Source organism: Chironomus tepperi, unplaced genomic scaffold (assembly GCF_022539635.2).
Source record: "Chironomus tepperi strain 1889 unplaced genomic scaffold, CSIRO-AGI_Ctep_v1 contig_376, whole genome shotgun sequence".
NCBI classification, from domain to species: Eukaryota; Metazoa; Arthropoda; class Insecta; order Diptera; family Chironomidae; genus Chironomus; species Chironomus tepperi.
In genome coordinates this window covers 69,312-83,888 of record NW_027226498.1, presented here as the reverse complement: position 1 = coordinate 83,888, position 14,577 = coordinate 69,312, and the positions used below count along the sequence as shown (strand labels likewise).

General features: G+C 27.7%; 2 protein-coding genes across 2 annotated transcripts; one reads left to right on the top strand and one right to left on the bottom strand.

Moving 5' to 3' along the window:
* Positions 1-1,562: 1,562 nt before the first annotated feature.
* On the bottom strand, positions 1,563-6,057 carry LOC139096189 (27 kDa glycoprotein-like). The gene is made up of 5 exons (XM_070647875.1): positions 5,906-6,057; positions 4,691-4,803; positions 4,264-4,457; positions 3,940-4,196; positions 1,563-3,885 (listed from the first exon to the last, which is right to left on the bottom strand). The coding sequence occupies exons 2-5, from the start codon at positions 4,761-4,763 to the stop codon at positions 3,486-3,488; spliced, it is 924 nt and encodes a 307-aa protein (XP_070503976.1). The 5' UTR covers positions 4,764-4,803; positions 5,906-6,057; the 3' UTR covers positions 1,563-3,485.
* A 3,368-nt stretch (positions 6,058-9,425) lies between these two features.
* Zfrp8 (Zinc finger protein RP-8) lies at positions 9,426-11,056 on the top strand. The gene is made up of 3 exons (XM_070647872.1): positions 9,426-9,742; positions 9,796-9,970; positions 10,023-11,056. Exons 1-3 carry the CDS (start codon positions 9,628-9,630, stop codon positions 10,966-10,968), a joined length of 1,236 nt encoding a protein of 411 aa, XP_070503973.1. The 5' UTR covers positions 9,426-9,627; the 3' UTR covers positions 10,969-11,056.
* Positions 11,057-14,577: the final 3,521 nt, after the last annotated feature.

Below are 14,577 nucleotides of genomic sequence, written 5' to 3'. Positions count from 1 at the left end.
AACAGCAATTCTTATGATTAGAATGCTGTTTATGATATTAAGCAAGTAAATAAAGATGTTTATCAGGTATTCTTGAAGTGTCAACTTAATTAAATGTCATTTTGGCAATGATGAAATTTTAAAGAACACGGATTATACAAGTAAAAATATTCAAAATTCAATCAATCGGTGGAATTACCGCATTTTTGAATTTTTTTCAAAAAGGTAGCTTAATAGGACAATGTTCGGTCGTTCGGTAGCCGTCAAAACCTTTTTATCTAGACATCGTAGACATCAGTTTCATAAAGTTATTGGCGCGCCGGGCATTTGAGTTTCAAAGCTACGTACAAATAATATAATTAACAATTTTTCATTTTGATAAGAGCAATTCCATGAAACGATTTTTCTACAAATTTTTCTCCAAATCAAATTTTCTCTGTTTCTGAAGCATAACATTGCATATTTTGGATCTCAACACTTAGAATTGTAAGAAGTCTACGGATTTTGTGTTTTAAGATATGTCTAAATGTCTGAAATGGCTCTAATTAAGTCAGAATCTCAATTCCACGGAAAATTTTCGATGGCAACAGAGTAATTGTAGAATTGTAAAACGCTTTGTGAAGAAAATATTCAAAATCATCAACACCGTTAAACTTGTAAAAAGATCAAGTTTAGCTCATTTATTATATATTTGAAAGCTTAAATTTTCCTTAATCATGCATTTTGAATGTAAATCTTGTCTCTCAATTCTATGCTTTAGACTCAAAGAATTATATTTCTTAAAAAAAAATTCAAGTAGAAGGAGAATTAAAACTCATTTTTTCCGTGCAACGTTTCCATGGAATATCCCATAAACAAGTTTTTTCATTGTTTTATAGGCAAATCCGCAAAAAGCACGAACTGAAAAACTGTTGACTTTTTTGAACTCCGAAAAATTCGTTAAATTTTACACCAAAAACTAATTTGAAACGTATTTATACGAAGTTCTCATTCAAAACATAATCTTAACATCATCAAATCACACAATTCAATTATTACGCACGATAAAATGGTGCTTTAAGCCTTTACCGCAGGATCGATTTACGCTAGAAATATCAAATTTTCTCTTTAATAAGTGATATATAGTATCAGGATAGCATCTAAAGTTGTTTATTTCTTGTTAATACACGTGATTTGATACAACAATATTACTCTAAGTAATTATTTAAAGAAAAATTTGTGAAAAACAAAATTTTTACACTTTTTGAATTCTGTGGATTTTATCACTTGTTTACGAGAGTTTCAACAGAAATTTTAGAGAAAATTTGCACCAGCTAACGTAAACGTTAAGATCTATCATTTTGTCTAATTCTGAAGTGTTGTTATGGCTTAATTAGTGAGATATTTTAATTTTTAATGCCCGTTGCTTGGGAGATACACAGGGTTGAATTTTTAATTTTGGAGTAGACATTTCAACCTTCTAGACTGTTTTACTAAGCATTACCGTGTCGTGCATCCCTGCCTCTAATGTTGTCGTTTTTAGAAAATTTAATTTGTTAAAATTTCAAACTTTAACAAATCAAATAATGTCAGAAACAATAGGGTTATCTTTCTTTAGCTAATTAATGATCTTTATTTAAGAGAAATATTAACTCAAAGTCAAAATTTTATCTGACGTCAATAAGTCGATAGCACTGAGCTAATCAAACAAACCCGTATTCTCTTTGTTTTCTCGGTGCTAAAAAACCAATGAAACTTATTAATCTTCCTTTTTTTGTAGATAAATTTACAAAAAAATGCACTAAAAACCAAAATCATTGTAAACCATGATGTAAATAGTATAAATTAAAAAAAGAGAATTTTTCTTGTTGACTTTAATTATAAGTCATTACATTTTTAAAAAAAAAGTGAAACAAAAAATACTGTATTAGTGTTTTGAAGCTGATAAAAATAAGCTTCCCATTAATATTATTATATACGAAATATTAATTCACCATAACACACAGGGAGCATGAATCTCTAGGTAGGTAAGTATGCTCATTGCCTGTTAAGGTCATCTACTACATATCTTATAAAAATATTAATAATAATCACTTTTTTATTTCTCGATGTTTTTGTCCTTTACCTAAAGAAGTCGTAATAAACAATTAATAACCATGCTACGGACATGTCGAAATTAGCCGTTATTTTTCGTTTGAATTTCAAAATAACCGTCAAATTTTCACTAATTTTCATTGAATAACAAGGTTTAATGGAACAATTTTTTTTTGTAGATCAATCTTTAGCTAAAAAAGATGATTAATAATGTTGAAATTAGACAAAAATATGCAAAAAATTCCAAATTCGACACAAGTCGACTTTTTTTCATAAATGTCGACTAATTTCGACATGTCCGTAGCATGTTAATAACAAAAGAATCCTACTGAACATAATAAGTGAATGGCCCTATACTTGTAAACTAGTGTAAAATAATTTTTTTGGTCGCATAAAATAAGAGTAATTTTCCGGATGAGTCAAATTTTGGTAAATTAGTCTAATAACCAGCTTAATTTCACAGGTCTTCTTTTTAGCGCATTTTTGAAATTTTTTTCAAAAAGGTAGCTTAATAAGACACTTTGTTCGTTTGCTCGTTTGTTCGTTTGTTCGGCTGGAACGCGAGATCTCGAAAACTAGACATCGTAGAGAGCTCTGGTTTGTTTTAATAGCTTCGTTCTATCAAGTTATTGGGTTATCGGTCATTTAGAAGTTTCAAATCAACGCATAAATACTATAATTAACAGTTTTTCATTTTCATATACAACAACAACATAAACAACAACACGTTTTTTCATTGTTTTACAGTGTTTTTCAATGTTTGTCGATATTTTTACAGTGTTTACTGAAAAATGTTTGAATTTTTTTTGACCGTTATGAGGTTTGAATTATGAAAATCCGTTAAATGATGAAGGTCTTAAATTTGTGGAAGTTTTATACGGATCTTGTTTTTAAGATCTGGAAGTTACCTGTATCTTGGTTTTTAGGTCTGGAAGTGACCTGGATCTTACTGGATCTTGGTTTTTAGGTCTGGAAGTGACCTGGATCTTACTGGATCTTGGTTTTTAGGTCTGGAAGTGACCAGGATCTTACTGGATCTTGGTTTTTAGGTCTGGAAGTGACTTGGATCTTACTGGATCTTGGTTTTTAGGTCCGGAAGTGACCAGGATCTTACTGGATCTTGGTTTTTAGGTCAGGAAGTGACTTATTAATCAATTACTGATCGCTGGGACAAAAATGCGCTGAAGTCACTCGATAAGAACGAGTACTTTTGTAATTTTTTTCACGGACTAGGAAAATAGCTCAATTTCTTAGGTATATTAAAGATTTTAGCATTGCTTAGGAAAAAATACCGAGAGTTAAAAACAAAGAACGGCTTTTAGCTATAGATCTGTCTTGCACTCAGAAAAGTGGATTCAAAGACGAAAATTTAGAAGAAAAAAAAAACATCCGGAGAATTGCTCACACCTAATTAATTAAAAAAAAAAAAAACATTATTGATAAATCATCTTTATAGTTGTCGTTATTATCATCCATGTTCCAAATAATGTAATAGATAATTTAACATTTTCACTGGAATTAGGATTCGAAGCTGTTTTCTTTTTGCCACATGGAGTTTCCTTTCTAACAAATCTAAATAAAGCTTCGACTAGATTTGCAGGAGTGCTTTCTTTGCATTGCTCCAACTCAAAAACGACACACTCCTCAAGATTGTCCATATCTACACAATTTTCATCCTTTATTACTAATGTCGGAAGATTTTCCAAAGTCGGAACTTCATCTTTAAAATATTTTCCCATTGTTTTATTGAAGCAGCTTATTAAATTATCTCTTTTCGATTCAAAACATTCCGGGCCTTCTTCAGCTATAAATAGGGCTATTTGATTGCCATTCCTTAAAAATATTCAAGTTAAAAGTGCTCAATTTTTAAATACAATATTTACTTACTCGTGACAAACAAATTCTAATAAACTTTTAGTAATATTAATAAAGACAGTTTTTTGATTTTTTTCTTCCTGTGTCAAACAAGGATCTATCGATGATGTAAATTTGTCTACACATGCTACTCCGTCATTTCTCTTATTGCAATATTTATTAAACACAGTATCTAAATTTCCATTTGGTTTTGCTTCTTCAATTTCTTGCTGTATATTGCCAAAATCTATGATATTTTGAACACATTCCATAAGAGTGCTCAGTGCTTGCTAAATAAATTATAGGAATAAAGATTTAAATAATTTTTGAAATTTAGAGACAAATCAATCGATTTACCGATGCTTCTTCAAATGCTGCATCACTTCCGGAATTCTCAATACACTTCTGTTTAAAAATATCAGATGCTTGCTTTATTCCTTCACCTACATCTAAATCTTTTAGTTCGGGTGGGAGAGTTATTCCTTCCGGTAAGTTATTTACTACAGAATTTTTAATGTCATTTAGTTCCGTTGAATTTAATGCTCCATATACTGTAAAAATGTACATCACTTTTATTATTGTAAGTCTTTGCATATGAAGATAAATTAGCTATGGGCTTTTTCTGAATTGAATTAAAATGCTACATACTTTTTTACATTTTAGATAATTACTTAGATATTTTAAAAATAATTAGCAATAATCCTTAAATTTGAAATTTAAGCATAAAATAATAAATAATTCAAATCGATTACTTGATAAATAGCAAATTATATTAAATACTTACCAATGATATCGGGTTGAATAATTATCATCAATACTAGCGTAATTAAGTGTAGCTTTATATTTTGGGACATCATTTTCTAAAAATTAAATAAGAACTTAGGCGCCTGTGATTTACTAAAAGAAAAAGTAAAAAAATATCAAAAAGAGATAAGACATTACACATTATGTATTTATTTTTTTAAGATAATAATAAAAATTAAGAAAGACTAAAGGTTTATCGAACGACTTTAGCGCATTTTTATAACTTCGATCAGTGATTGGATAGGAAATTAAAGCGAGTTTGATAAAAGAGATCTTAATGAATTATTATATCCAGGCCATTATCTTAAGTTCAAATATAACATCCAGAAGCACTTCTTTTAACGTTAATAGTCACTGCTCGTTACTAAGGCACTGGCTTAGAAAATAAATTTGATTCTGTTTTGAATCCGTAAACAAGGTACTACCATATTTGAAGTAAGTACCAAAATACCAGTATGATTCAGAAAACGGTATACCAGAATAAAAGATTTTCGAATACCGGTTTGGAAAAATATAAGAGAAATTGAAAATGTTTCAAATTTTTCTCTTAAATAAAATGTTAAGAAATTGTTTTGAGATTTTTTTTTGTTTTTCAAAAATCATTGTCCAAAAAATCATTTACACTCGATTATTGTCAAATTCAAAGTTAAATTTAATCAATTAATTTCATATTGATCCATTATTAGAAGAATTGTTTAAGCTGACTTTTAGTAAGTTAAATCACTTCAATATTTATATATGTGGTTATAAAGACAAACTTCGCCCCAAACAAAACTAACACTATCACAATTTTCCATTGTTCTCCGTGTAAAATACACATAATAGTGTTGGTAATTTTCAAAAATTTAACGGTCACTTTTTCGTTTGACCACATAACATATATTATTTAATTTGTAAATTGTAAATTGTAATTTGTAAATTATGGTAAAATAAAGATTATTACTATTACTATTACTATTAAAATAAATTCGTTTTCTCGGCAATACATGGTTTAAAAGCTTTGTAGTTTTCCAGCAACCGAACAAAGTGTATTAAATATCTGCATTTTCTTCAAAAAAGCGTTAAAAATGACCTTTAGTCAGAACATCAAACTTTGTTATATTTTATCATGACAACTTTACTATTTTGATTTAATGTTATTTTTTATATTTAAATACAGAAATAGGTATATAAAATTTGCAATCAATATATTTACCAAAATAATGTAATTTCTTTAATTAATCTTTATGATAGTCAAATGAACAATGAACAAAAAATTATATTTTTTATTTTGAATAGGATTTTTTCAAAAGTGTATCAAAAAAACAAAAAAAAAAGAAATAGCACGTTTTGAAAACTAGTTTTCAAAAAAGAAACTAAATAATACACTTTGTTCGTTCGATGGGCTGACGAAAAATACTTTATATAGACATCGTAGAAAGCTCAGCATTGCTTTATTTGCTAAGATGTCGTTCACTCATTACGTTAAGGGGGCGAGATGGAATGAATCTGATTTAAAAATTAGAAATTCTGAGAATTCTATTGTTCATATTTTTACTTCAAATAAATTTTTCTCGTAATCCAACATTTTTTTTTTTTTTTTTTTTTAAACAAACCAAAAAAATCATACGAAAAAGTGACCGTTAAATTTTTGAAAATTACCAACACTATTATGTGTATTTTACACGGAGAACAATGGAAAATTGTGATATTGTTAGTTTTGTTTGCGGCGATTTTGGGGCGAAGTTTTTCTGTATGACCACATATATAAATATTGAAACAAACTTTCGGAAATGATTCCAATTTAATTACTGATCGTTGGGACAAAAATGCGCTGAAGTGACTCGATAAGTACGAGTACTTTTTTTTAATTGAGTCGTTTGTAAACGACGTACATATTATTTTCATTCGACTCGTTCAGTATTTTAAAGACATCATTTATAAAATGTTTATCCTGAATAATTCCACAGATAGGTTGAATTCCGAAAGGGAAAAGTGGAAAAAATAATTATATAATTATTAAGGTGTCTGAAAAACGACCCGTTAGCGAGTCAATTCCGTTTTTTGTAAATGTTAAAAAAAATTGGATAAATTTTAATTATATCGGAAGAAAAGAAACAAATTGCTGGTTCCTTTTTTGAGCCTTTAAAAAAAAAAAAACGTTATTTTTTAATATGATATATATATATATATATATATATATATATATATATATATATATAAATTGATATATATATATATATATATATTTCAATATTACAATGGAGCACTGATGAAGTTTTAGTCTTTGGCAGATACTATTTTATATCTGCAAGCAGATTATGTCTTCCACAAATTCTTTTATGCGGGAAAATTTCAAATTCGAACCTAAAATAGAAAATTTTTACTTATGTAATCTGTGTACTTTAAAATTTATTCATTTCCAAAATGACATTTAGTTTAGTTAACACTTAAAAAAAACATCCTTATTTACTCACGCGCGCAATGATCTAGAATCGAAAAAAATGTTCACAAATTGATTTTTTTCATGGAAAATAAACTAGACCTTCGTTAAGCCGTACTAAAGATGCTATTGGTAGCTATATCCTGTCTAACTATAAAGCTTCAAATCGCTGTCTAACTTGTGTAAATTAATTTTGAATTTCATAAATTTTTTGTTTACAATTTCAGTGAAATTTTAAATCACAAATTTTTCTATGAATTAGACATGTTTTGCCTATCTTTTATCAATTGTCATCTTTAAAATCATCAATAGTTTACAATTAAACGTAAAAACTAAAGAATAAAATAATAGAAATGCTTAAAAATCTTCTCTGAAAATTCGTAAAATAAGCATTTTAAAAACTTAAATAACTTGTTATGATACAACGGGAGACAAACGAAAACAGGAAGAAGACATAGTTTAAACTTTGATATTGACGTGATCTTAATACTAAGATGCCAATTTCGCCCATTAAACAGATATTGAGTCTCAAAATTTGCATGAAATTTCCTTAACAAAAAATTTTTAGGCATATTTATTGGCGTTAATTAACGTCGTTGACCGATACTTCTTTCATTAAATGCTCACATTTTGCTAATCTTTTTGTGATCTTTAATAAAAATTAAGTTAGTTAAAACTATTAAAACACCACACATATCCACACATTTCCACACATATCCACACATTTGTCCCTGTCACATATGAAATATGTGACATATGTGTACACATTCTGTTAAAACTATTAAAACACCAAGAAAAACGCCAATTTTCTAAATACAAAAATAACGGTTATTTTCTTTTTAAAACTTTCACGCTTCCAAAAGAAAATACCGCACTCAATATATGGGCTTAGACGAAAAAACAGTTCCATTTTCTAAAATCACTCAGAAGTTTAAAAAACGACTTCTGTTAAATAATCTGAGTATCAAAACACAAAAAGACAACATAAATACAGCCTCTAGTTCTATTCCAGTTCATTAATTAACAAATTAAGCTATTAATTTTAATTTTTTTCGAATTTTTGTGAATATTTTTGTTGTTGTAAACTCCGAAAAATTTGTATGGAAAAATTCAAAATTTTCTTAACGTTTTTACAAAAAAACATAAATTTACCTATTTTAAACAGGTTTTAGGCTAACTTTTGATACTTCACAACGTAGAGCACTGAAAAATGAACTAGTACGACTAATTTTTGTTCCTTAGAACTCATTATTCATAAAATTAGAAGTATTTTTGTCGAAAAATTCGGATTAAGTAACAAATTCTCAGTGTCAGAAATCGAGTTTGTTTTTGAAATTTTGGCTTAATTATAATGTTTTATTAAACATATTATACGTCAAAATGTTCGTTTTCAGAAATCATACAGGATAAGCTATTTAAATATTACCATAAATATCCAGGGAAAGAGAAAAAAGCGAATTACATCACATTTCTGACACTGCATTTTCGAACGACTAAGCCCATATATATATGTGGTCATGCAGACAAACTTCGCCCCAAAATCGCCCCAAACAAAACTAACACTATCACATTTTTCCATTGTTCTCCGTGTAAAATACTAATGATGGTGTTGGTAAATTTCAAAAATTAAACTGTCACTTTTTCATATGACCACATATATATATATTGACCGCACTTTTAATTTGTGAACACTTTTTTCGATTCTAGATCATTGTGGCTCACTTCACATCATGAACAGCATTCTAATCATATCAATTGCCGTAAAAATTCTAAAATTTTACTTTAAAAACTTGTTTTCTCACGGATTAGTAATTTCGTTACTTATACTCTCTTTATCATTAAAAATATTTAATTCTTTAGCTACATACATTTATGTTGAAAGATAAGAATTTGTCGAAAACATAATTTGAATGCAGATACTATTTTGAATCTGCGTACACTTTTTTGATCTACATGCAGACAACAATCAGCAGAATTACATCTGAACGTAGATATTATTTTTGATTTACATTTAGACAGAATATTAAATCTTTATGAAGAAAGTGTCTTTTTGCAGATGACTAGATCTAAACACAGTCTAAGAGATAAGTTGATGGAAAGTAGCTTATTTAAAAGGAATCTTGTTTGTTGAAATCTTGGAAAATATTTAAATGTGGAAAATATTTACTAATTACTGATAGCTGGTACAAAAATGCGCTAAAGAGACTCGATAAGTACGAGTAGTTTAGTATTTTTCATCGAAAGATAGAACTCAATGAGCATGTTAAATTAGTTTTCTTGGTAAGTTAGTTAATCTTAAACGCGTGTAAAAAAGTCAGTTTTTCATCAACAAATTTAATTGGTCCAAAATTTGACACATCCATGGAATTGTCCACTTATTTGTGATTACGAATTTTTTCGACGGATCATGAAACATTTGTAAAGTTTTACCTCGATATATTTTTCTCTTAAAAAAACAACAACTGAGAATATTTAAAAAACGTGCTTTAAAAATCATGGCATCAAAAGAGCTAAATTGCATTGATCTGGGCTTTTCCGAAAAACAAATCTCGTGGCGATTGACCAATCGTTTTTTTCCATCTAAAATCGGAGGAAAAGTAGCTTGGCTTGGTATTTTAATTCTTTTTTTTTGTTCTTTTTTTCTAATTTTACCATATTTTAAGAATTGGAGAATATTCCGGAAACAAAGGATCTTAGTTGTGATTATTGTAATGAGCCATGTACATTTCTTTGTCAAATCTACGCTGCTGGACATGGGAAATTAGATCATGCTTTTCACAGGACTATTTTCGTATTTATTTGCCGAAATGGAAAATGTTGTAACATCAATCAATCTGGGTAAAATGACAGAAATTTAATTTTTTACATACACTAATTAGTTAAATTTCAGAAATATTAAAGTTTTAAGAAGCCAATTACCACTTAAGAATCAATTTTATCCTGATACACCTGCAGATGAATCAATTGAGATTGATGAAATAGAATCATTTTGCAACACATGCAATGTTTGTGGTTGCAAAGCTCCCATGGTTTGTGGAAAATGTAAAAAGATCTACTATTGTGGAAAAGATCATCAAAAGATTGATTGGAAATCACATAGAATTATTTGTGGTCAGGATAGTGTTTTATCAAAAACCAGTCAATGCGAGTCATATCATTTTCCTGAGTTCGAAATTGTTATTGAAAGAGAAGATGAAGAATCAGACGTGAAAATAAAACAAGAATCGGATAAAGAAGCTGAGATCAGACGATTACGTGAATATGAGGATCTTCTTAGACAAGGAAAAATTGTACATAATAGCGATATCACTGAGGATGATTTGAAAGAATTTGATGACTTAAAAGAGGATAAAGCCTTTGGAAGGTTTAAAAAAGCAATTGAAAAATATCCAACACAAGTTATCAGATACAATCGCCATGCTTTAGAACCGCTTTGGATTTCGAGTAAAGGAATTTTGAATAAATCAAATATTCCTAATTGCTTAAATTGTAATAGCAAAAGGTCCTTTGAATTCCAAATAATGCCTCAAATGCTTAATGACTTAAAAGATTACGATTTAGATTGGGGAATTATTGCTATATATACATGTGAAAATGACTGCTATAGTAGAAAATATATTCATGAATTTTGCTACAAGCAGGACGTTACGAGAGCTGATACTGATTCTTTTAATATAGATGTAAAAAATAAATTGAAAATTTCCGAAAATGAATGCCAATTAAGTTCTAAAGATGATATTCATAGTAAAAAATTTAAAGCTTCAAAAAACAATGAAAATGTGAAAACTAAAGAAAATTCAAAAAAATCTTTTACAGAGAGCAATAATTGGGAATAAAATGAAGTAAAAAATTACAGGCTTATTTTGTCACATGAATTAAATAAAGAGTCTTTTTTTTTAATAAATCATTTTTTATAATGCAGTATCTCTTAGTTTTTTTATTTAAAGTTTACTTTAAGATAAATTCTGAGATGTTGACTCAGATATTTATTTAGTAATAATTATTATTATATTCAAAAGAAAAAGTAGCTTAGTTGTATGGATTAATCAAGATATTTTTTTATCGATATTGATTGAAATATTTCCAAATTCTTGGTCCAGTAATGAACTGAATTTTAGCTCTTTTTTATTAAAAAATGTAGATATATAATAATACACTTTATTTTCATATTTACAACATTTCTTGTGGGTTTAATTTCAATACAATTTTTTTTATTCTCAATCTAACTTTGTCTTAACTCCGATTTCGTATTAAAATAGTGCATTAACCAAATTTAAGCCAAGCGCTTTGTCGATTACTATACAAAGGCATTAGAATGCTTGACACAACAACATGGGTAGTCATATTACGACAGTTTTATAATGACAAGAGCCTATCTTGTCCTTATCATTTATACAACAATAGAGCAATAATTGTAGTAGGTAAGTCACTATGTACACAAATTTTTTCTTGAGTAGGGGAAGTATTTAAGAAACTTGGAGAGCTTAAAATAGAAACCATTCATCGACAATACACTACAGCAGTCTTCATCATCATAATAAAATTCATAAGGCAAAATAATGGATAAAAAAGTTTGAAAACGCAAGTGCTAATTAGTGAATCGGTAGTTTGGGAGAGAAAATTTTTTATATATATTTATGTATATATACACGATATCTAGAGGCTTTATCGATTGCTCATTTTTTGTTGACTTTTTCAATTTTCATCAATTTATATGTGCTAACTTTTTTTAACGAAAAAAGATTCAGTTTTCTTAGAGAAACGTGCTAATTTGTACGCTTGCAATGGCTTACTGTAGAAAAATATTTTTTTTTTTACTGTTTAATTCATAATTTAAAATCATTTGAAAACGAAAGATTATTCTTTGAAAACGGAAGATTTTTCAGTTATAAAATTTAGCTTTTCCATCTGAATAAATAAATATTAATCACTATGAAGATATAGCCACAGTAAAAATGACTATTTTTGTTTTATCGCAATGATGAATCAATTTTATGAACTTACTCAATAAATTGAGCACGTGGTAAGTATATACAGTGGAAAAAAACATCTTTAGATCAAATAAGAAAAATTGTTTAAACATATAAATGATTTAATATATTCCATAGTTATTCCTACCTTTTTTAAGAACGATTTTTTTAGATAAAATTATTTGATAAGATTATAAAAGTTCTCTTTCTACTCCTTATCTCTTTCATTAACACACAAATTAATTTAATGTGTTAAAAATATCAAAAAGTTGACATTATCAGTTTGTCGAGAAACATAAAAATATTTAATTCTAAAGGGTTGGCAGACAAAATAGGCAAAGTATATTGTCTTTTCTATTTGATCAATCAAGAAAATTGAAAATTTCATTTCGTAATTTTTATCATTTAAGTTGCGTCAATAATTGTGTTTAACACAATTGCTCTAATATGTTTTTTGTTAGCCTTTATAAGATTCGTTACATTCAAATTATCACATTTTCTCATGTCCAGTCGTATTAAATCTAAAATTATTTGTGGAAACTTGTTAGGCTAATGCTATTTTGAAAAAAGAAATTTATAAATCCAAATATTCATTATCATTTAGGTATTTCTAATAGTGCGTATCATAGTGATTATGTAAAAAGATGTCACACACGTGTGTTCCATTAAGTGGGAGAAAAATTTTCTTTACAACTAAAGTTAAAAATTATTGTTTGCATTGTATTCGAGTTTTTTACAGGTGATAAAGAACAGTGTTTTTTCTGTTATTTCGGTATTTCAACTTGATAAGACTAAAAAATACATATAATATTTTCAGTTCACATTTATTTTTTCATTTAGTTTGTTCAAGGCGATAAGAAACAAACAGTTCATATTCGACTGTAAAATATGTAAAGTAGAGAATCAGTTGAATTTAAGCAGTGATACAGGTGAAATTGCTCTTTAAGGAAAATATAAAGAATGGTGAACGTGAAGAGTAAGAGAGCTTCTCATGTATCAGCTATATAAAATCAAGGCAACTTATAAATAGTTGTATTGATAAAAATCACATCTGTCATGGGTTTGCTCTCTTTCATTTCTAGTTTAATTGCAACAATGGGAATTTTCATCGTGATTTAAATATATATAAAAATAGATAATTAAATGGACTGGTGTATCTACTAATATATGAACGTGAAGTTCAAGAGAGCTTCTCATGAATCAGCTAAAGATATTTTCTTGTGATTTGAACTAAAATAACAATGTCACATGAAAAAAAATATAATCTGTCATGGAATTGCTCTCTTCATTTTCTAGTTCTCAAGCAACATTTCACGTGTTCGAAATTTCTTTTAAATAAAATTTCCTCGTGATAAATAAAAATATAATAAGCAATAATTATTAGATAAAATTTTTTCAATAATTGTGTTCGTCGAATGTGTTTTTAAGAAACGTCATTGAAAATGTTTATTAGTCGGTTTTTTTGCTGAAATATTTTTTTCTTCTAGATTTAGAGCTTTAAATTTTCCAATTTTTCATAAAGAAAAGGAAAAGGAGTCTGAAAATATTAAATTTTAATTTTATTCTATAAGTTTTCAAACGACATTCAATGAATATCTCATATTTAAATTCTTAGAGAAATTAAGGAACTAATAAAGTTAACATCTATACTGTCAACGCTGTAAAGTTTAAATTAATTTTGTATTACTGTTATTACATTTTTTTATGTATATTGATATAACGAAGATTTATACATTTTAAAAATGCCAGAAGATGGAGTTGCTAGCCTAGCTTTAAAAGCTTTAATTTTTTTTTTCATAGAATTAAAATATTTAAATAAATTATTTTATATGATTTTTTGAAAATTCGTAGATCAACATTCTAAATTAAGATTAGAAGACTCACTTTGATCCTTTCTTCTTTTGGTAGAAAAGAGAACAAGAGAGCAAAAGTAAGAGTTGGCAGGATATGGACGATCCTTCAGAAAAATGAAATTGACTTTGAATTATCATTTCTCTTAATTATAGAAGATTTTAGCTATGTTTGCACAAACTTATGTAAAACATTGAGATCTATCATTTTATCATCTTATTCTCAGGTGTTGTTTTGGTTTAATTAGTGTAAAAATATTTTTTTTTTTTACATTAACTGTAACTTTTTTACTGGCCCTGCGGCCAGCCCTTTTTCCGTTTTTGTTAACAGCATCAAAAATCCTAGATTTTTTGCTATTGACATGAATAAACAATTTTTTTCAGAATTTAACTTATCTTGGTGGAGCAAAGCAACCTAATCTAATTTTTGAATTTCAGAAAACCGTTATACGAGAAAATTTTTATGTTTGAATAAAAATTATAAAAAATGTCTCAAAATAGATTTTTTCAAAAAAAAAAGAATATTCTGAAAAACCTAGAGCAAAACATAAGCTATCATAAATATTTTATACACTAGTGAAAATTTTTATAGGTATTCCAAATTTAGGATATTTTAAAAACAGCA